This window comes from Lissotriton helveticus, chromosome 7 (assembly GCF_964261635.1).
Source record: "Lissotriton helveticus chromosome 7, aLisHel1.1, whole genome shotgun sequence".
Lineage (NCBI taxonomy): Eukaryota > Metazoa > Chordata > Amphibia > Caudata > Salamandridae > Lissotriton > Lissotriton helveticus.
Genome location: NC_136068.1, coordinates 500,443,824 through 500,467,051, shown reverse-complemented (window position 1 = coordinate 500,467,051; position 23,228 = coordinate 500,443,824). Strand labels below are relative to the sequence as shown.

Below are 23,228 nucleotides of genomic sequence, written 5' to 3'. Positions count from 1 at the left end.
CCCCCAATGGACGCACCGCCCGTGGCGCTGAGCAGCGATTGTGATTGTTCTTGATATGGGACTCACGTTCTGCCTTTGCCAAAATGTATTGTTCTGCTGGTCTTTTCCTGTATTCGAGACTTCGGCTTGCTCACGGCCCACCACGGCCCTCTGGACTTTATAGATTGTCATTATCCTGTGACACCCTTTTTTCTATTATAAAATTAACCTGCTTTTATCCTGTCTGTGATGGCGGCTCAAAGACTTGTTGCCTTTGCCTTTCATATGAGCTATTTAGAAATCCTGTTGTCTCTCCTGTATTGCCTCGTATGTATCTTTATTGTGGTGGCCGGCCCGGTGGGTTGTAGGCCCGTATCTGTGCGCGCCTTCTGTACAATAAAGGTTTTAAAAAAAAAAAAAAAATTGTAGCCTAAAGTTTGACATTTCCCTTGTATAAATCGGCAGGGACACCATCTGGGCCTGGGGCCTTGTTAGTAGCAGTGTCATTTATTGCTCTTTCCACATCTGCCTCTACAAACACTAAATTAGATGTGGATGGAGTGCCAACAGGTGGTATAAAAATATCAAATACTTAATTGCTTGCATATATTATTTCAAAATGTTTCACCCAATCTTCCTCTGGGATATTGGTTTCAAACTTTTCGTTGTCCTCGCCTGTTAAGAATGGGCTATTAACGATGGCCCAAAACTTAGAGCTATCCTTTAAAACTGCATCAGACATTAGACTGTCCCATGCTTCTGATTTGATTTCATTTTTACGCATTTGTATACTTGATTTGTATTCCTTTATGTAATTAGCTATAAGGACTTTATCTCTAGGTAAAACCTTCAACGATTACATTAAGTTATGATGTGCCCTAGAACATTTTGCGTCAAACCATCTTTTCACTTTTTTTCTTATAGGTCTAGCAGGGGCAGTTAAGTCAATAGCAACTTGCTTACAGATTGCTTCAAAAGCTAAGATGGTCTCCCCTACCGGGGTGGCACCATCTACACATTTTCCAAAATCTTCGCTCATCTTTACGCAAACGCTGTCTAAAAACTGCTCTGGTACTATTTTCGCCCATTTCAGCCTCCTGCCTTGGTCACTGGTAGTCACACTTATTGGGCCCCTGGTGCTATTTGAATTAACAAAACGGGAAAATCCTGCGTTCTACACCAGGTTGACCGGATTATGGTCACTGAATGGTGAACTATCTGCATAGTAAAAAATTACATGTCCCAGTAGGGCAGGAGTTAAAAATATATAGTCGATAATCGACTCACTTTCCCTGGATTTAAAAGTTACTACCCTCTCGCTTCTATCAAAGAAGTATGGCTCATAAAGATCAGCTCATGATAGAAGGTCCTCAAAAGCCACTCCCCTCTGGGTATGTTCAAAATATGGAGGTGACGCAAAAGAAAGGCTATATGCTTCATTGATTTGGCAATTAAAATTACAAAGATGAATATTAAAATCTCCCAAAAGGATAATAACGATTAAAGTGGTTTGTTGAGCTTTATAGCTTACAATAAACTGGTCTAAAAAACACAAGTGTTCATTACAATAATCACTCTCCCCTGAATTGTAGAAATGTATTAACAAAGTTTTCCCATTGGTATCGGAGGTGATTTCCACTATTAAACAGTTAGGGGAGACAGAGTCTAGAGTCTTTACTACCCCCTTCAAATTCACTGAAAGGAGGAACAACAGCCCTCCCCTGGCTCTCCCCGAAAGAGATGGTCGTGCTGGCTGGAAATAAGATTTAAAGCCATCCACCCAGAAGTTATTGTGCAGGTCCCATGTCTCTTGCACTGCTATAACATCATTGGCTCTGATGAACTTAAGCCAATTTAGGTCCTCCCTTTTTGACCTTAGTCCTGCAATATTCCAACTCAGTAACCTAAAGTTGGGGTCTACCATGATGATGGGATCTGGTTCGCAGGGCTGTTGTGGTGGGATTGTGTTAGATGACCCTAGTCAATCATTCTCATTTAGGCGGGATAATGGTGAAAACCTATTTGCTAAGACAAGGGTATCCTCCATCCTTGTATCCTGGATGTTGTGGGGTTTATTTGAAGGGGTAGCTCCTGAATTGCACCCCGTCACTAGGGAAACCCTTTTAGAGGTGCTGCATGGCTGCCATCCTAGTCCTCCCTTGAGAAACTGCGGGCAGGATTTTGTTTCTTTTGATTGCAATCCTGGACAAGGATAGAAAAATCCCAAGGGGACTGCCCTAATGTTGCCATCCTCTTTCTTCATGTCGGACCCATCCCATAGCATTCACGGTGCAAGAAGAGGGTTATTAAAATTGACATTAACGCAATCCCCTTTGGTTCTCTTTGCAGATCTCCCAAGCCAACCAACACGCCTTACCATTATGATTTTCGGTGAGATATTACTGTTACCTGAGCAATTAAGGTCACACCATTTCTTTGTGGTGGCCGTAAGGGCCTCAGGGGATTCCACCTCTCCCTCTTTTAGAGGTGGAACCCCAACCAGTACAATCACCAACGGGGCTGCTTCTGGTGGAAGGTTGATGTTAGGTTGGGGTATAGTTTTGCCTCCGGGTTAAACTCCAATTACTATACCCCTTTGACCATGAGGGGCCGGGATACTTGGGGTCTTAGGATAACTTACTAAACTAGAGTATGGTTCCCTACCTTCGTTGGCATTTTCCCGGTCCCTAGATATACCAGAGTTAAGAAGTGGGGCTTGACCAATTGGGGAACTTCTAGCAATAGCCTATTATCTTGTACTACATTTTCTTTAGTACATACTTCGGGACGCTTAGTTAATTGGCTAGATAATTGGGCTTGTCTAGCGGTACACTCGTGCTGACTTAGAAACATGTTAATTTGCTCACATTTCCCTAGCAAATCAGAAACACAAGTATTCATAGTGTCAATAATGTCCTTGGCAATATTGGATAGCGCCTGCTCCAGTCGAGTAGAGAATATTTCTTCTACCATGTCCCGTACATTATGCTCTGTTATATTAGGTGAATTTAGCTCAGCATTAGATGCGGTATTTTTAGTATCCTTGTCCCGTTTATGTGTTTTCTTAAGGGGTTTCTTTGGTACAGAGCTTGGTTTGTTGGGCAGCCCTTTAACGTTCGGGGCCGATCTTGGGGGTTTACTTGTAGTTTGCTGTGCGTTATCCTCTCGTCTAACAAGTATTTCTAGCTGTGCCACATTTGGGCGATTAATGATTACACTAGGTTCCAGGGGAATGTGATTTTTCTGAACAGCATCTAGACATTCCTGAACAACACCACGCTAAATGTTTGGTGCCAGCCCAAGTTCTCTCTCAGCGGATTCAATTTCTGAAGATAATACCCCTACCGCTGAAGTCAGGTAAGAAATAATAGAAGCGGCCTTCCTTGGGACTTTCGCCTCACCTCCCCCCTGCTCTTGGGAAGTATGTAGTTTCCGCTTACCCATGGCTCAGGATCAAGTTGTTAAGGGAGTGGCCCGACCCGGCCTCTTCTGGCCCCTGATGGCCACAGATGGCCCGCCCTTTGCCCGGGCTTAGCCCGGCGCCTGCCCGCGCGCGTCCCGCGGGGCGGGAGATGTTCCGCGGTCTTATGGCGCCAGCAGGCGCAGCGGGAGCGTCACGGGTGTGCCGGGGCAGCTGGGGGATGTAGTCCCTGATGTAGTCCCTGAGCCCGGTCAGCCGTTTCCCTCACGGCAGGATTCGCCCGCTGGACTGGCCGTTTCCCTCACGGCGCGATGCAGGTTGGTGCAAGGGCAGTAGCAGTGGACTTGATTTGGCTCCCCGCTGTCCCGCTCGATGCTCCACGGTCTTATGGCGCCAGCAGGCACAGCGGGAGCGTCACGGGTGTGCCAGGGCAGCTGGGAGATGTAGTCCCTGATGTAGTCCCTGAGCCCGGTCAGACGTTTCCCTCACGGCAGGATTCGCCAGCTGGACTGGCCGTTTCCCTCACGGCGCTATGCAGGTAGGTGGAAGGGCAGTAGCAGTGGACTTGATTTGTAGTTCCTCAATACAAATTTTATAAAGCTCGACTGGAACAGTATCTTCCCCTGCTGCTTTCCCCGAGGGTAGAGAGAGAATAGCTTGCCTGATCTCTAACAAAGTAATCTCTTCAGATAGTTGATCTAGCCCCGGTGTGCTACGATTTTCCTTGATATTACTATCCAAATAGTCTAGTATCTTCGCTGAACTAGGTTGATTCTCGGGGGTATATAAGATGTTGTAGAACTCCACGAATTGGTCCAGTATCTGTGCTGGCTGATTGTATATGATATTATTAGAGCCTCTAAGGCTTTTGATCAGGGTGTGAGCTCTATCATCCGCAACTTTATAAGCCAGAATTTTACCAATTTTGTCTCCACCTTCATAATGAGAAAATTTTCATTTATGTAATTTGGCACTACTTTTTTCATAAAAGATTGTTTTTAGATTGGATTTTAAACGCCCAACTGTTAATCCCAATTCGACAACATTGGGAGAACCGGTTCGTAGAGCACCGGCCAAGAGTAATTCTTGTGCCAAAATATTAATGTCAGCTTTTTATTCATCTTACGGCGTTCAGAGTTCTGCCTGATAACAAATTGTTGGGTGAACCCCCTGATGCTGGCCTTACAAGCATCCCAGACAATTATACAGGAAGTAGAATTAAGGTTGAATTTGATAAATTCACAGAGATGTAATTTAAGCTGTAATATGTAGCCTGCATCAGAAAGTAAATGAAGGGGGAAGGAAAACATCCTTTGAACCACTTGAGTCTGTGGATTATTAAACAAAAACAAGATAGGGTTGTGGTCCGAGGTAACCCGAGGACAAATCTCAATCGAACTGGTGTGCAATATATTATCTGTAGCCCAGGCCATGTCAATACGGGAGCATAATTTATGGGGTGCTGAATAGTAAGTATGACCTGATACATTGGGGTAGAGAGAGCGCCAGATATCCCTGATATTGTGTATACGGCCAATTTCTAAGATTGCAGCTCGGACTTTACGCATACGCTGAAAAGCGCCTTGTCTGGTAGTATCTCGCTGGTAATCCATAATGCAGTTGAAGTCCCCATAATAATAAGTTCTCCTTCCCACCCAAGAAGCTCCATATTTAGTTGGTCAAAAACGGTATGAGCATCAGTATTTGGCCCATAAATCACACAGAGTACATATTTACAGTTTCCTATGGATAATTGCGCAATGGCCCACTGGCCATTTTTGTCTGAGGCAGTTTTGAGGGTTTCCATTCTAAGTCGTCTATCTTTAAGGATAGCAACTCCTCTAATTGATACCTGTAATCATCATAGCCTAATTGGCTAAGTAACTTCCTGTCTTTATAGGCGATATGTGTCTCGGACAACAAAACGAGATGTGGGTCATACAGTCTAAGCTCTTCAGAGACGAGTCGTCTTTTATTCTTATTCTTAAGACTCGCGACATTCCAAGCTAAGCATCTTAACTTATACATTCCAGAACACAGATTAAACAATTTCTAACATTCTGCTCACCAAAAAACAAAAATAACTCCTTCCCATCATGTTCAATGACTCTCCTTCTCGTGTTGCTTTTTTTAAGGATTTTTCCCCTCGGGCAAGACCACTCCCGGAGAACCTGAACCCCCCCATGCCCCCCTCTCCCTCTCCCCACCCAGGGAGGGAGACCCCTCTGACATCTGCTGCCGCTGGAGAGGCAGCTACAGAGAGAAGCAGCCTGAGGACTACCCTACTACCCTACTACCCTACCACTACTCTGGCAAAATGGAAATAAAACAAGAAAGAGGAAGAAAGAAAGAGAGAGAAAAAAGAATTAAGATAAGAACCCTAAGCCATACTCCCAAGAAAGCTAATGTATAAATCTATGAGAGACATAAGCGCAGGATGGAGGCAGTAGAGGGAAAGAAAAAAAGGGAAATAGTAAGATCGATCTAACTATTTAAGTTTAAGATCTGAGCTACTCATCCCTTTCAATTAGCCAAATTTAGAAAGCACACTCTCTGCTTCCTTCTCATCAGTAAAAAAATAAGTATGGCCTCCCTTGATAACCTTAAGGCGGGCCGGCTCTTGCAAGAACACTTGCCCCCCGATGGATTTAAAAGGTTCGATTAGTTTCCGTAACGTTCATCTCCTGTCCATAGTAGCTTTGCTCAAATCAGAGCAAACAAAAAAGGACAGATTATCAATTGTGACAGGAGAGTTGGGACATGCTTTCAGTGAAACTGCCTGCCTTAAGAGAAAATTACCAAAATAAATAAGGAAGGGCATAGGAAATTTATTCTCCCTATTCCTCTGAACTAAAGGGAGACGATGGGCTCTCTGGAGCTGATAATCCCAATCCCAGTCGGATAAGTCTGGGAAAGTCTTGTGTAGTAGCTTAGCAAGATAGGCCCTTGGGTCTGACCCCTCCGCTCCTTCCGGAATGCCAAAGAGTCTTAGATTTGATCGCCGTTGGCGATTTTCCAAGTCTTCCACCTTTAGCTGTAAAGATGTTATCGGGGCATCATGTTGGTTCAGAGAAGATTCAGTTCGAACAGAACCCTCCTCTATAATTACAACCCTTTGTTGAAGTTCCTCAATGTCCTGTGATATCCCCCCTAATTTAGATGTCATCTCTTGTAGTGAGTTTTGTAGTTTGTTATTGTCTTCCCGCAGCTACAAGAAGTGTTCTTGTGCCTCTAAGCGGTGGTTGGTTAAAGTTTGCAGGATGATATCAAAGGGAGATATAGTAGGCTCCTGCACTCCGGAAGTACCTAACCGTGGAGCTGGAAATACAGTTATAGAATCGGAAATCGCAGAGACAGGTAGACCAGGTGGACCTGGGGAAATAGAGGACATTGTAGGGCTAATGTGCCGGGATGTTGGCTCGCTAGGGACTACTAACAAACTAGAGGAGGTTGAATTAAGGCTGGTAGGTGCTGATGGTGATTCAGCCAGAGGAGCTGGCAGAGTGATATTTATTGGGAGCATAAGGGGAGTATTGTCGCTGTCCGTATCCCTGGGAGAGGGGCCCATCGATATTGCAGAGCAAACTTTCAAAGAGTCAGAAACTGGTGGACTGGTGCCCGACAGCCGCAAGGTCATGTTTTTCACAAGTCCCTTTGCCTGTATCCATTTCCTGAGAGGGCTCTTTTCGGTGAGAAGAGTATTCTTTGGGGCGGAAGCAGTGATGATAACTGGTAGGCCTTCAGTAGTAATTGCTCTCCCTCTCTTATTCTTCAATTTTGCCTTTGATTTAGCCTTTTCTCTTCGACTGACCAAGAACTTGGCTGTATCTGAGGAGGGATAGGTAGAGGAATTGGCAGACTCTTCATCCTCAACTCTGTCATCAACCTCCTCATACTCCTCATTAGAGCAATCCCCACCTCCCTCTACAGCCCCCACAACAGGGAGGAGGGAGGCAGATGGGTCAGTGCCATCCAAAATGTCCTCTACATTCACAGATTCCAACCCCATTGCCTCATTGGGAGTCGCTCCAGTGTCCATGCTCCCCTCCATCCCACAAGCATAGGTCTTTCCACATGGGAATTGAGGATCCAATGGGTCGCCAAGAGGATCGAGTAGAACCCGTGGCAAAGTAGTAGTATCAATACCAGCAGCGTTTACGACATTATCAGTCAAGTTAACATCCGAAAGCCCACTGAGTTTGACAGAAACAGATGGAGGAGCAACATCACCGGCAGCAGCAGCAGTAACATTGTTGCTGTCAGTTTTGAATTCGTCTACACTGTTGCCCCAACTCCCAATATTGCCTGTGGGAGATGCAGAGAGCCCGTTCTTATTAGCACCTTTGGGCACAAAAACATCCGGAATGATAAGAACGGGTGGGCGTAATACTTGCTTACCCGCTGGCGGTAATTCAGGAGCTCCAGGCTGAACCATGGTCGTGCCCGTGACAACCGCAGTGGTGCTGGAAGAAGCCGCAGCCGGAACAATCAGCGCGGGCATCACGGGCATCACGGGAGTTGGAGAGGCCGCTACTGACTCCGCAGCTGCAGCTTTGTTGGCACGGGTAGCTCTTGGAACGTTCTTCGGCGCCATTCTCTCCCGCAATCCCCGCTGCGAAGCACCGGAGCAAGGAGCAAGACCCAACAGAGCAGGTACCAGTGGCGGCCGCCAACGTCGCGGCTGCAGCCCCGACAAGCCGAGCACCGACCCGCAAACCAACCACGGGATCGTATGCCTCACACTCCGCAGTGAACTCTGGACCAACCACAGCCACAGCATTCGCCGCGCCCTGGTCTGCCGAGGACGAGAGAAGCAGAAGCAGCCGGGGGTCACAGCGAACAGCCACAAGACAAGCGGGCCCAGATCCGCAGACCAAGTCAGTTAAATTGGCTATTTTTGTTTATATTATTTACTCCAGTGCGCAAGGAAAAAAAAGCATCTTCTTGCTTGTATAGTGAGTGCGAGGCTCGGCGTCCAAGATGGCGGAGTGAGGACGCCGCGGAGCAGCAGCCTAGTTAGAGGCTCCTGCCTAACTGCCCTACTCGATGGTCACTATACAAGCAAGGAGCAATAAAAATGCTTGTACACTGTATTTTAATATTGTCAAATTTGCTGTGTGTTCACTGCCTGAGGTGAAATGCCAGGATATGTCTTCTGACAAATTGCTGCTTATTCTTTTGGCATCAAGATTGGTGTTTACTTGTCTTTCTCTAACTGTAAAGTGAGAGGATTTTGTAAAGTGACAGATCTGACAATCTTGCTGGGATACAGAGAGAGTGAGAAATGAGAGTCTGTAGAATGCCAGTTTTTGTCTTACACACATTTAAACACATGTAAATGAACTGCACTGATATTTTAAGATGTATAAGCATTAGGAAAGCAAAAATGAAGCACATTTATTTATAATAATGAAGTGTGATAGAAACAAAAATGTTATTAGAATCGAAACAAATCAAGACACTTTACTTAGTGATGTGCACTTGAAATATATTTGCTGAAACCTGATTTCTACACGTTTCTGTGCTGTGTAGTTGTATCTGTAAAACTGCATGCCACTCTTAATTATGTGGCCATTTCAATGAAAAATGTGCTGTCAGTAAATGACTGTGTCTATCACACCATGCTTTAGTAAGATATTTGTAGCTCTGTGCTCCAAAATGGTCCTCCAGCTACATGTTATATCTGTAGGAGAGTAGGATCTGTTTCTTACAGTTAGCCCCACTTTTTGCTGATGTATCACTGTTTTCGACTTAGACTGACTGAGATCCTGTTTTTTTCAGGACCCCAGTCTATCTGCTTTCTCCTATAAATTGATTGAATGTGCTTAAGATACACTCCAGGTTGGATACTGACGTATCCTTATCAGTCCCAAGTATATGGTACACCATGTACCCAGGGCATAGGTACCTCCCAGGGGCTGCAGCAGGTATTATGCTACCCCTGAGAGACCATTCAAAATGGCACCACAGGTCTGCTACTGTAGCCTGTGTAAGGTTGTGCCTGCACCCCTTACTCAGATATAGGTTACCTATATCTTTTCTAAGTTACTGCACATATAAACCTATCAGCCACCCCTGTGGCAGGCCTTATCAAACCTGAAGGCAGAGTGCTGGGTTTTGTGTGAGAGGGTGCCCCTGCATGAGCAGAGCACCTCTGCAGCTTTCGAAATCTATTCTTCGGGGTTGTCTGTGATGCAGCCAAACCATATATATTTAAGTGCATTATAACCTTGTGGTAAATGCTAACTTTAAAACGTCTGCTTAGAAACATGTCGTGTTCGGTGTCAAACACCTTGGAATCATAACTCACCACCAGTAACTGGTGGGGGAGGTATGATTCCACCCTTCTAGAGGGTCTTATGTGAAACACCGGTACACCCGGTACCAGCTTTCTCGACCTGGGCATCACAAAATGGATGCTGCCAGCCACAGACACGAGTCTGCCCTCCTGCTGCCGAGCTGAGCTCGAGCAGGGGAAGGCTTGACAATAGGTTTAATGTCACAGGGAGGTGTGACCACCTCCCAGACAGACTTTAATGTATTGGGGCTGGGTGGGTGCACTCTGAGAGTGCCTGAAAGTCTGCACTGGGGGCACATTTGGTGTCCCTGTGCATAGTCCAGTGCAAACCAGTTGCAGGAGCCATTTGCTCCTGCTCTGGTGCAAAACTGGACTAAGGACATGGGTGTAGCCACCCCTCTGTCCTGACCCTCCCATAGCTCGCACCCCAGAGTTTGTCCAACCCCTTCCAAGGGTATAAAGTAGGAACCCTGACTACAGGACTTTGGATTTTACCTGGACTAAACTCTGCAAGCAGAAACCAAGTACTTTGATGATCTGCACTTCGCTAGACGACAGAAGAATCTCCCTTGGAGCAAAGGAGTTACTCCCCTGCTGAAGCAGGCACCTTAACACATCTGACCAGTTTGCATCTCCGGAGCTTCTGAGGACTCCAAAGATTTCTGCAACACAGGAGGTGGGTTTACAAGCATCTCTGAGGTTGATCTGCTCTCTCAGCAATTCTGGGACCAGTATCCCTTGTGGGGACCGTGCAACTTGAACCCCTGTGCACTGTGTACTTTTGCAGCAGCAAATGCTTTTTGGCAACCCCTGAGGCTGTGCTTTGGGCTACATGTAGGTCTAAACCCGAGCAGTATTTCCACTGAAGATTTCTGGCCTCCACTCCACGAGTGCTCTGTGGGCCTGTACTTCCTGATTCAGCTCGAGGTCCCTTCGTGATCCCTGGTCCGCTTGCCTGTGGATCCCTGTTAAGGTAACTTTGATTTTCCTTGGGCTTTCCTGGTTGCTCCAGACATGCCCTGACTCCCCCTAGCCTAGAGAGTCTTCAGGATCTTGCTGGTCCTCACCGTAACTTGCTTCCTCTGCCCGCGTGGGATGCATTTGCCAAGGCTTGCTGGTGTTCAATCCAGACACTGAGCCCCCGGGACTCGACGTCCTTTGTGGGACAGGTCACCTCCAGACTTTGGTCATCGACGACATCTCCTGGTCCCCGTGGCTGCAGAGTCAAGCATCCAATCTTCTCACCTGAAGCACCCGACATTGGTGGGCATTCATCTACCGAGCCCCTGGTCACCCTGAAGTGACCTAGACTCTGTCCCCTCTGCTTTCAAGTTCTTCTCACCTCGGATCCAGGCTTGGATTCCATGGACACTTTTCATCTTCCCGGCAGCAGCACTTCTTTGAGTCACGCCATTGAAAACAACAAAGGTTTCCGACCCCACTTGACCCCGATGCTTGGATTTTACAGTCTCTATGACTTCAGTGATATAACATTGATGGCAGCAATTTCACTCGGAAAACTGTTCAAACACCACTAAGGAGGAGTAAAAAACTGGAAAAAAAGTGACACAGAGAGAAAGCAGGAATGAAAAAGATCGAACAGTAGTGAAAAAAGGGCAAAGACTGTCTGGTTGTTTATTAAAGAGGCATGAGGTGAGATCAAACTATGCACCCACATATTTGATAGCACGGCCATGGGCTTTAAAATTCACATCACGTTTGAAATAGAAGGAACTCTGTAAAAAAGGGTTAACGCATCTAAGCCAAAAAAGAAAATTCTACAAGTGTTCCAAGTTCTCGTAAATCACACACCTGTTATCTTGTCTGTGGGGCAGATTGCACAGGCTTGCAGCAGAGGTAGAGCCAGCAATTACAGACTGTTAGGACACGGCTTCTTTATCGGTCATTAGAGGAAACAGCGAGATATGCTGCTTGCTGGGGATTGTCTACTGCAACACCACACGGGTGAAAAAACACATTTTTACTTTTAGTTTTACAAACGTGATGCCGCAGTTCCGTGAGGTGGGACGATGGATCCCACCCCCGCCTTCCCCAGTCACCCTGGATCTCTACAGATGAAGGGATGGCAGTGGTAGATATTTATTTATATATCTGACAGCAGCACTTCCATCGCAAGCCTTTTCCATAGCACTGATATAGATGCATAGATCAATGGGGACGGGGTGGGTAACAGTCTGGGCAAAATAGCAGTTGTCTGGGAGTTACATCAGTTGTGTGATCGAGATTGGCAAGACAGCTAAGAATATAACGTTTACATTCATAGTGGGTCGCACATGCATGAAATATATAGGGCCCCATTAGGATGTCGGGAGGATCGCCACCGCCATGACATCTTTCCCTGCCCACCACCCTTTTCCCCCCTGCCACCCCATTCCCCCCCGCCACCCACTTCCCCCCGCTATATTACTAAGGTGGGGGGACTGCGGCGGATGGAAACACCGTCTGCCGCTTTTCCGCCCGGTCGACATGTCAACCGGGCGGAAAAGGGTTTGATATGGTGGCAGTGTCTGTTAGACACCGCCATCCCCGTTGCTGCAACACCGCCACGGAAAGGCATCCGGGAATCTCCTGTGGGGGCCCGTTGCAGGCCCCCAGGGATTCTGGGAGGTGGGGGGCACACATGGGGGGTACCTATGGTACGCCCCTGCACTTCAATGTACAACTTGACAGGCACCGCACGGTGCCTGTCATGTTGTGCGTTGAAGTGCGCGACGTGCATTTTTAGCATTGCGGTGGGCGGTGCTTAACCGCAATGTTAAAAATGCAGGATGCGCCCGCCAGTGTGGCAGGCGCATCCTAATGCCATAAACAAATGTGCGGAGGGTCAAGGGGAAATAATTTAAAGACCTGTCTACTCACGCCCCTTCTATCTGAGTACACAAATACAAGAAAGAAGACCAGGTCTATTGTAGTGTGCTGTAATGTGCGGCAAACAGGATCACATGGATGTATGTGTGACAATAGTTGAGTTGCACTGGGCTATTAAATTTCCCTTCAGACCACCCTCGTGGCGGAATTTCATCATATGGGAAAAAGCATTCGCTTAAAATGCCGCCCAACCGTCAACTGACGGTGCGGAAAGAGAAAGCGACGTATTGGGCCACAGTGTTGCTCAATGGGTAATGCTGAATGGATGCAGTGCTCTTAATGATAGTGCTAACTAAAATTAACTACCCAAACTCAAGATAATGATTCATAAGGATAAGTGTGGGTGCCAAGATTAAAAACACGCCTAGTAGTTGAGGAGTAAAACTTCTCAATGGCGCTGTGCAGAGTGGTCAACTAGTTTCAGCTTGATGGAAAAATACTCCAGCTTTCGTCAGGACCTAATGAATAATAAGCTACTGCAACAAACTATACTAAATACGTGAGATTGCAAAAGAATATATTTGCATCAAAATCAATAACGTGAAGTGTACTTGAAAGAATCAGTATCTGCCAGGAACTTGGAGCCCCAATGTCCGCTGGAGACAGGAAGGTAATCTTCTTCCTGTTGACAAAATACAGAAAGTGCACACGTACATTAAATTGTACACATAAAACCACATAACCTCACAGACACCGCACAAACAAAACACACATGCGGAGACAATTTGCGTTCCACATAGCAACAAACATATTAGCTCAATCACAAGGAGGCATTTCCTCCTAGTGATACTCACCCAGCTTTGTGTGGGTGACGACCTCACCTCACCCGGCAACCGCTCGGGAAGTAGAGGCCCCGCTCTGATGTGTAGAAAAGAAAGGGCACAGTCAGCGCACAAAGCTTCTGTACCCCACCAAATTGTGCTACACATCTACCCCAAAAAACGTGTGATAGACCCCAAAACTGCCCCTCTATATATATATACCTCCGCAAGGTGCTCCCTCTGCTCCCATTTCAGGCGAGAAGGGTCATGGTCCAGGCCCTGATACTCTCCCGCCTGGATTATGGGAACGCTCTCTATATGGGAGCCCCGGCTTCCGTTATACAGAAGCTTCAGGTTACCCAAAATAGTGCGGACCGCCTACTTTACAACCTGCCTCGCTGGCAGTCAGCAAAGAAGGCCCTAAGGGAACTCCATTGGCTCCCAATGGCCGCAAGAGTGCAATTCAAAGCCATGTGCATTTTGCACAAATCCTTTCATCGAGCAGGCCCGGCAATCCTACATTCCATAGTCACGCCTTATGTTCCATCTCGCCCCCTTCGCTCTGGCACCCTCCAGTTGGCAACTTCCTTTAAAGTCAACAGAGCCCGCTGGGGTGGCCGCTCGTTCTCCCATTCTGCGGCCAGACTCTGGAATTCCCTCCCTTTCCCTATCCGAGGAAACCGCAATTATATGTCCTTTAGGAAAGCTTTGAAAATGCACTTGTTTGCTAAAGCCTACTGAACTACCCTGAGCCCGCGCTAGCAATTAGTCACAAGCGCTGCGAGGCCTCCGGGTAGTTACGCGCTATACAAGTGCAATTTTTCATTTCATTTCATTTTCATCACTGGAATAAGGCGCCGTCCTGAGTCTGATACATATATATCTAATATAAGTGAAGGATCTCTAGGTGCTTATTTCCTCAGCTCTTTCAATAAGAACAAGAGACTAGGGTTTTATTTGCCCACATAGATATGGTATCCTTCTTCTTTTTCGGCACATGTTTACAGTAATGCTGTGCCCTACAGATAGCTGCATAGTGTGACCTAGATGCTTGCAAGTGGCCATTTTTTCTGTACGACCAGAGCTAACTGTCAACTCTGAGCCACTGGTATGGGCCGTGTTCTGGAGGTATATATATATAGAGGGGCAGTTTTGGGGTCTATCACACGTTTTTTGGGGTAGATGTGTAGCACAATTTAGTGGGGTACAGAAGCTTTGTGCGCTGACTGTGCCCTTTCTTTTCTACACATCAGAGCGGGGCCTCTACTTCCCGAGCGGTTGCCGGGTGAGGTGAGGTCGTCACCCACACAAAGCTGGGTGAGTATCACTAGGAGGAAATGCCTCCTTGTGATTGAGCTAATATGTTTGTTGCTATGTGGAACGCAAATTGTCTCCGCATGTGTGTTTTGTGTGTGCGGTGTCTGTGAGGTTATGTGGTTTTATGTGTACAATTTAATGTACGGTGTGCACTTTCTGTATTTTGTCAACAGGAAGAAGATTACCTTCCTGTCTCCAGCGGACATTGGGGCTCCAAGTTCCTGGCAGATACTGATTCTTTCAAGTACACTTCACGTTATTGATTTTGATGCAAATATATTCTTTTGCAATCTCACGTATTTAGTATAGTTTGTTGCAGTAGCTTATTATTCATTAGGTCCTGACGAAAGCTGGAGTATTTTTCCATCGAGCTGAAACTAGTTGACCACTCTGCACAGCGCCATTGAGTAGTTTTACTCCTCAACTACTAGGCGTGTTTTTAATCTTGGCACCCACACTTATCCTTATGAATCATTATCTTGAGTTTGGGTAGTTAATTTTAGTTAGCACTATCATTAAGAGCACTGCACCCATTCAGCATTACCCATTGAGCAACACTGTGGCCCAATACGTTGCTTTCTCTTTCCGCATCCTAATTCCCCCATGGGACCGCCGCCCTTATGGCAGGCGGTCCCGTTTTACATCGGGAAGGCGGTCGGATATACTAAGACATACTAATGGGCCGCATAGTGTATATGGCAATACACAGTGTGTGATAAGCTATTAGCATTGTTGAGTACAAGTGGACCAAGATGCCTATGCCCTCCCTCAACAATGATAATAAAGTGCATATTGCATTCAGTGCATCTGTATTTATAGTGTATGCCATGTTATTGTTTCATATGCAGCACCTATAAACAATGCACTTCTAAACACATGCAGCACTTATAAACAGAAACTTATAAACAAAGGTATATAACCACATTCCCAAAATAACGTGTTGAATCCATGTGGCCAGAGAGCATTGTGAGAATGGGCCTTTTCTGGACTATAAGCTGTGACACAAATTAGCTTTGAATTCTCAGGTCCATTTAAATGTACTGTGGTGGTGAAATGGAATTTGACCTTTGCACTGTGGTAATACATGTGTCAATGTGCATTTATTAACGGAGTTGCTCTAAATAAGGCGGTGTTTGGCCAGATTTATTTTTACTGCATGGCCTAAACACATTTACAGTAGGCCCTTTCTTTCTTTTTTCAATGATGGGTTACAGGGTGACGTTACCATCTCGTAGCTCTGATGCCTACCTCTAGGTTATAAAGTTCAGCCGGAGCCAGCACATCTCCACAGCGACTTGCAGCATCCCTGTCTGACAGCGTCACTTCTAAGGACTTGCCTGCTTCCCACTCTCTAACTGAGAGGACTGAGGCAGCGCATCTGGGTAGGGAGGGGGACAAAATGCCTGTGGGCAGCGAGGAGAGTGTTTGGAGTATGAACGAAGGGAAGGAAGTGCTGCAAGGATGTGTCGGAGAGTGACACATGACTATATACATTTTAATTGTTTTGCAGGGGTGGCATGGGTTGAGTGCTGAGTATTTTAATGTATTTAGGACCATATTCACAAAGGTAAATGTAGACTTAGGTCTAACGTTACTACTTCTTGGTATTCGCAAAGGTAAGTTACTACTAGTAACTTCACTACTAGTAGTGACTTTACGACTAGTAAGTTTACAAGTAGTAACTTACCTTTGTGAATACCAAAAAATAGAAAACTTGGGGGGTAAAGTTAGACTTAAGTGTAAGTTTACTACTTTTTGGTATTCACAAAGGTATGCTACTACTAGTTAGTTTACTACAAGTAATTGTACTAGTAGTAACTTTACTATTAGTAACTTTATTTCTGTAAGTTCACTGTTACTAACTTACCTTTGTGAATACCAAACAGTAGTCAACTTTGGCTTAACTCTAAGTTTATCTTTGTGAATTGGCCCTCAGTGTGGAGAGAGTGATAGAGATCGCGGGTCACCCGACTAATAATTTCACCAGACACGTACTAGGCCCATGTACTTCTCTCCAATTAAACCCATATACATTAATCGGGTGACCTTATCACTCTCTACTACCAGTAACCCTGTGTTCTTTCCTATGCAATTCTAGTGTACCCGACTTACCATTCCACCGTCACGGGTACCTAATGACCACAATGGATCAGGGAGCTAGCTGTAAAAGAAAGGCAAGCAAAATACAAATTCCAACTCTATATTCTTTTGTATTCATAAATGACCACGGACAACTGAGAAGTTTAAAAGTTTATCTTAGAAATCGAAATTTGATAACATACAGTTTACTGCAAGAAGGCAATCTATAATCAGAATAACAATAATCACATAACCATACAGGAAAAATATAAGGGCAACCATCTATGAGCCTATGATGAGGGAAACGGGAAATGACGAAATGGAAATCAAGAGTGTACACTAATAATAGGAAATTTTATGCACGTACTAGAATTTATACTATTGGGATATATTTCATGAGTAAGACTCTAGGAAAACCTATACATCTATAGGAGGGTAGAAAAGTGAAACACGCTATAGTTCTAACATCATTACTCAATTTCAGATTACAAGAGAAAAATATAAACACATCTATAGTTCATAAACAGTATGGAGAGAATGTGCTCTAAAGGGTAGGGAAACATAGGAACATGCTATGGAAAAATATGCTTTGATTCTTCATATAGTAGATTGCGGAAAGCATGGAAAATTAACGTATGCAAAGGTATGTCTTTATTGAAGCAAAGACAGAAAAATAGAAAGTGCAGTATAGAATTTCGCATTTATAATTACCTAGACTGGTGTGAAAACCAACCCTGGCCACGGGTCAGTTAAGGACAGGATATAACCCAAGGAAGGACAGTCATCAATGGGACAGCCGGTGCAGAATGGACACCCCAGGACAGGACAGGAAAAACCCAGATTAGGATCAGGACAGGACCACCAAGGCACGACCAGCACCCGCAGTTCGGAAGCAACGCCTGCGCTCCACCCTCTCTGCAGCTATCAGTCAGAACCCTGATTGGGTTAGCGAACTCCCCAGCAAAGTGCTCCGCCAGCACTTAAGGTTTAGTAAAACCTTTGAGTCTATGGTCAAATTCGGACAGAGTGCTCCGCAGCACCTCTGTATCAGTCACCTATTGAGTGCGTTGGGTCAGTGACAGGTCAGCTATTCAGACAAGTCAGACAATTTCTCTAGCTGAACCCAGGCTAGATATACTGTTTTCAGGTCAGTGTACCACCCCCCAATGTTGCAAAGTGTCAGAATCCCCAATTTCGATTGGTTCCCAAGTAGGATAGGTTAACACACCAATCAGGACAAACTTCTACAAGTTCGCATTTTCATGTTATGGAACCGCCTAGCAGATTTGGGGTTCCCAGGACCTATTCTGCAGAATACAATAAGAAATTATACAACTGTATCAAATAAAGCACAATTCAGCTCCATCTTGCTGGGTCAGAGGTTGCGTTCACATGAGCATCTTGACTGTGACTGCCAGCTGGCTGAGTTCCACTGCTCAAGGTTGACTTTTCCCGGGCTGCGCGACATGCGCAGAAGGGACCTTCAAGATGGTTCTCGTCTCACTCAGACCCCCCATTTATCGCGGTACATGAAAAGTAAGCGAAAACAAATTAAAACATAGAAATAAATGAATTCATTGTGTGTCATGAATAGCTACTTTATATTTCTGACTATAAAAATACACTATGCCATTATGAATTAGTGCAACAAAGCAGTAACACGAGAGCATCTGTGCAAGCTTCACCACGTTAAGACACAAACAGCCATTTTGAGGCTAGTACGCATGCGCACATTTTCCCACCAGAACTGCAACTACGTCACGTCACGTGAGTGTGACTAACGCATGCGCAGAAGCAAACCCATCAAGCGACGGCCATTTTAGGGACAAGGGTTTATCGTATTAGTAAAACACATAGGCAAGCATCACTAAGATACACGCACATCAAAAATAAAGGAAATTAGTAAGACATACAGGTTGAATTACAGGATTATAAGTTATTCGAGGTTCTTGATACAAGCAAGTCGCGTAATATGCGAAATCTTGCTCTATCAATCCCCTCTTTGATGATATTTACTATCATCACAAACTGATGGAACCAGATGCCAACTTTTCTCACACTTTGTGCATTTCCATCTCTTCCAACATTCTATTCAATTTCTCTTTCACATCTTTATCAGGGTGAGAGTTTTTCACCTTTTTGTAAATCTTATTATTCAAGTCTTCCAATTCAAGCTCATCCACACTCCGTTTCACACCTCTTCTATTCATAGTGTATTTCTTTGTGTGTTTGCGACATTTGCAGCAGATAAATATGAGAAAAATGATGAAACCTATCACTCCAATTGGCATCAGTACCTTAAACAATAAATTTTTACCTATATTAGAAAACCAATGACCTACATTGGAGAGACCATCAACAAGTCTCTTCCAGGCACTGTCAACCTCCAGTGGTTTGAGTTCCTTTTCCAAATTAGTAATGTTTTTCACATACCTTTTGATCTGTACACTTTTGTCCGGTATGTAAGTGCAACAATGTTGCGCTTTCAACATCCGGCAGACTCTGCCCTCTTTTGCTAATAAGGTGTCAAGAGCAAGTCTGTTCTGTAAAACCATAGATCTGATCGCAACCATTTCGGTATTGACCAACAGAAATCCATGAGCTGTGTCAGTAGACAACAGATCCACTATTGTTGACAATTTGCAAATTCTGTGTGTGTTCAGAACCACTCCCACTCCAGGTATCAGTGCACTAAAAATACTACCCATTATTTCACCTACGCTTTCTCTTTTACTACGCACTAAGCCATTAGTGTTTTCATTGCTTCCAGCAATTTCATTCACATGGTATATTTTCGGGAAGACAATGCCAAAATAGCAGCTTCCATACCAGTGATCCGGCAATTTGAAATAAGCCTTGTTTCCACATATATAATAAATTCCAGGAAAGACAGGTTCTGACCCATTTTTGAAACCCCAACCTCCAATTACCTTGTAATTGTGTTCACATTGACTGGAACCAATGAAAATGTTATTATAATAACTAGTCCTTTCGCGGTGAAGACAGAGTTTCCCTTTCTTTTCGAAATCCAGCAACAAAGCAGGACCAGCCCCACCATTTGAGGTGCTTTCCATGTTTTCAGCCCATTTAGGAGTTTTCTGTCCTTTGTCATTTGCCTTTCTTTCGAAACTCTCCCTTCTTTTCTCTGCCATGTTTAGAAATATTTTCTCTTGTTCATGTAATGAACAGGTCAAGTTGTCTCTGTGTGCTTCATTTAAGTCTATGGTACCTATAGTCAGAAAGTATTCTCCCATATAACGTGTAACGTCACTTTTGGTATGTACAGGATTCAGATTTCCACGTATAGGAAGTTCAGAAAATATCACGTCTGAGTTAGAGTAGTAATACTTTAACGGTCCTCTTTTGTAAAATAAGCTTGCTAAAATACTACAGGAAATTCCATAAGTCAAGGGCAGGTGATGATAAGTCACGCCTTCAGCTACAGAAGTAGGTAGCTTCATGCAGACATAGCAGTCTTCTATTTCCATAGTTTCTACATAATGCACTAACAGGTTTGCGAAAACATTTAAATGAGTCTGGTTCTTAACTCCGTGGTAATGTAGTCCTTCCTCATCTGATGCTTCTAAGTCTCGTTTTGTTTGTCTGAGTGCTTTTTCACGTCTTTCTACACTTCGTGTTGTCAGTTCTTCAGTGTCATTAGTCACAGTCTGTGTAGGGTCAATATTAGTATTTTTGCTCACCATATAATGAATGAAAACTGTTAGTCCTATCCATATTATTAACACTATTGCTATACTACATATGCATACTTTGCAGCATGTTTTGCAACAATTGCGTTTAGGCCTTCCATTCACACTTGAATCAGACTTTTTCGTTCAGAAGAAGTTTCTCAACCCCTCTTTGTAACTTTACACAGTTAGCTTACTCTGGGTAACTTCAAGTAAGTTCGTCGTCTTCGGCAGACAGATCAGCAATCTGTTCTTCGTCACTTTCGTCAGAGATATCAAGATCCTCAAATTCTTCCAAAACTAAGTATGTCCAATCAGGATCTTGGTATTTTTCGTTCAGTCTTTTTATTCGATCACTCCTTCTCTTGGAGCTTTCTCCAGTTTGCTCTGCAATTCGTGAACTTTTTCTTTTTTATGCAAGTTTCTCTTCTACTGTTTTTATTCTTAGTCTCAGTCTTTTAATATATCCTGGTTCGATATTTTTCTTTTTCTTGAGTCTTTTAGCTGGCACTGTGATTCGGCTTTCTTCTAATGCTCTTTTATTTTCATGTGTTTTTGGCACTTCTATTTCTGTTTCTTCCCTTCCTGTCTGACTAGTTCCAGGTCTTGTATCTATTTCTTCTGCCTGGTTACTAAGCTGGCCTGGTTCAGGTAAATTTTGGATTTGGCTCTCTAGTGTTTCTGTTTCGGTATCCTGAACACGTTCTTCTAATTCTATCTGATCCTGTTCAAGCACTTCGATCTCTTGATTTTCTTCTGCTTGAACCTTTGGACTAATTCTAGTCTGTCCCTTTTCAGTTTCAGGAGTTTGTGGAGGTGTATCAATCACCTGTTCTGTCCCTGTCTGACCTTCTCCTTCCTCAGACTTGACGTGAATCTCAATAATCTGAGGCTCTTTGCCTGTGGCTATCTCCTCCTCTCTATTCCACTCTCTATCTTCGTATGTTCGATCTCTTGTTCTGATTGGGTCTTCAGTTAGGTCGATTATGGGTATCCAATCATCTTGACTGGTGCTCGGTTGTTCGTCATCAGCTACTTCAGGACCAACGTCTGCAGACCCCTTAGCTGGACAACCTTCAGCGTCAGGTTCCTTGTCTGGAGTTACCTTCTGTGTATGGCTGGCATGAATCCACTTGGGAACGCCTGCACACTTCACTGCTGTCGTGGTTACCAGTATCACTTGGCGCTTTTTCCCCCACCTCGGTGCAAGGCAACTCGAACGAGTATGTTTCTTGAGTACAACCCAGTCACCAGGAACCAATTTGTGGACTGGAGTTGGTGGATTGGCAACGGCGTCTTCCCCAATCTGGAGAGAGATAGAACGCACTTGGTCACCCAGTTGCTTGCAGTACTCAAGTACTAAATCATCAGAAATGTTCAGCAATTTATGTCCTGGTACCCATGCTTGTCTCATCACTCTTCCCATCAGAATTTCATGAGGGCTCAGGCCTGTTTTTTGGTCTGGAATACTTCTGAGTCCCATCAGAACGAGAGGCAAGGCATTTATCCAGTTCATGCCTGTAGAATCACACATTTTCCCTAATCTCGATTTTATAGTGCCATTTATTTGTTCCACCACTCCAGAAGCCTCTGGACGATATGCACAGTGCAGCTTTTGCGTGATCTTGAATGCTTTACAGAGCTGATCGATTACCTCATTCTGAAAATGTTTACCTCTATCTGATTCAATAGTGATTGGAACCCCAAACCTAGGTATCAATTCTTTCAGTAATAATTTGGCTACAGTAATGGCGTCATTCTTTTTGGTAGGGTAGGCTTCCACCCATTTTGAAAACAGGCAGACAATGACAAGGACGTATCTTTTTCCTTCACAACGGGGCATGGTGATGAAATCAATCTGTACTCTCACAAAGGGACCCCCTGATTTCCCAATTTTCCCTAATTCAACTGCTGTTCTTTTCCCAGCGTTGAATTGCTGACATGTTAAGCACCTCTGGCAGAGCGACTCTGCTACTTTCCTGAACTTCGGATTGTACCATGTTTTTTGGAAAACCAGAACCATGGCGTCCCTACCAGTGTGTGAATCTCTATGTATCAGTCTGGCCATAGAAGCAAGCAGATGTCTAGGCAACACAGGCATACCATTTGGGCCCACAATGACACCATCCTCACTTCTCAGTCGACAGCCAAGTTTTCTCCACTTTTCTTTCTCTTTCGATGGCACAGCATGCTGCCAATCTCTCACCTCTTCCCAGGTAGGCACCTCTTCAAACACCATAAGTTGGCAGCTGTTTCCAGGTCCCCCCAGTTTAACATTTACAGACATGCGATTTCTGGCACAATGTTTGGCCATTTCATCAGCAAAGTTATTTCCCAAAGTTATAGGGTCAAGGCCCGTTTTATGAGCAGCACATTTGACCACTGCCAATTCCTTTGGTAATTGGATTGCTTCCAGTAAATCTTGTACAACCTTTCCATCCCGAATGAGAGTACCTGAAGAAGTCAGAAACTCTCTTTGTAGCCACAATTGGCCGAAGTCATTCACAACCCCATAACAGTACTGACTGTCAGTATATACTGTTATTCTTTTGTTTTTCCCAATTTTACACGCTCTTATCAATGCAATCAATTCGGCTACTTGTGCAGACTTTACTCCAAATAAACAGGATGCTTCTTTAATGCTGTCCATAGTGACTACAGCATAAGCGGCACTTAGGCCTGCTAATTCGTGTCTCATACATGAGCCATCCACAAACAGCTCTTCATCTTTAACGGGCAAGGGCATTTCTTTAATGTCTGGACGGGGTTTAGTGCTGAATTCTGTCAGGTCAATA

General features: G+C 44.7%; 1 protein-coding gene across 1 annotated transcript in view; it reads left to right on the top strand.

Moving 5' to 3' along the window:
* The first annotated feature begins 7,833 nt into the window (after positions 1-7,833).
* LOC144769130 (techylectin-5B-like) overlaps positions 7,834-23,228 on the top strand; it is a 112,052-nt gene continuing 96,657 nt past the window's right edge. The window contains exon 1 of the mRNA XM_078653135.1: positions 7,834-8,277. Within this exon, the coding sequence (XP_078509261.1) occupies positions 7,834-8,277 (444 nt within the window). The remainder of the gene's footprint in view (positions 8,278-23,228) is intronic.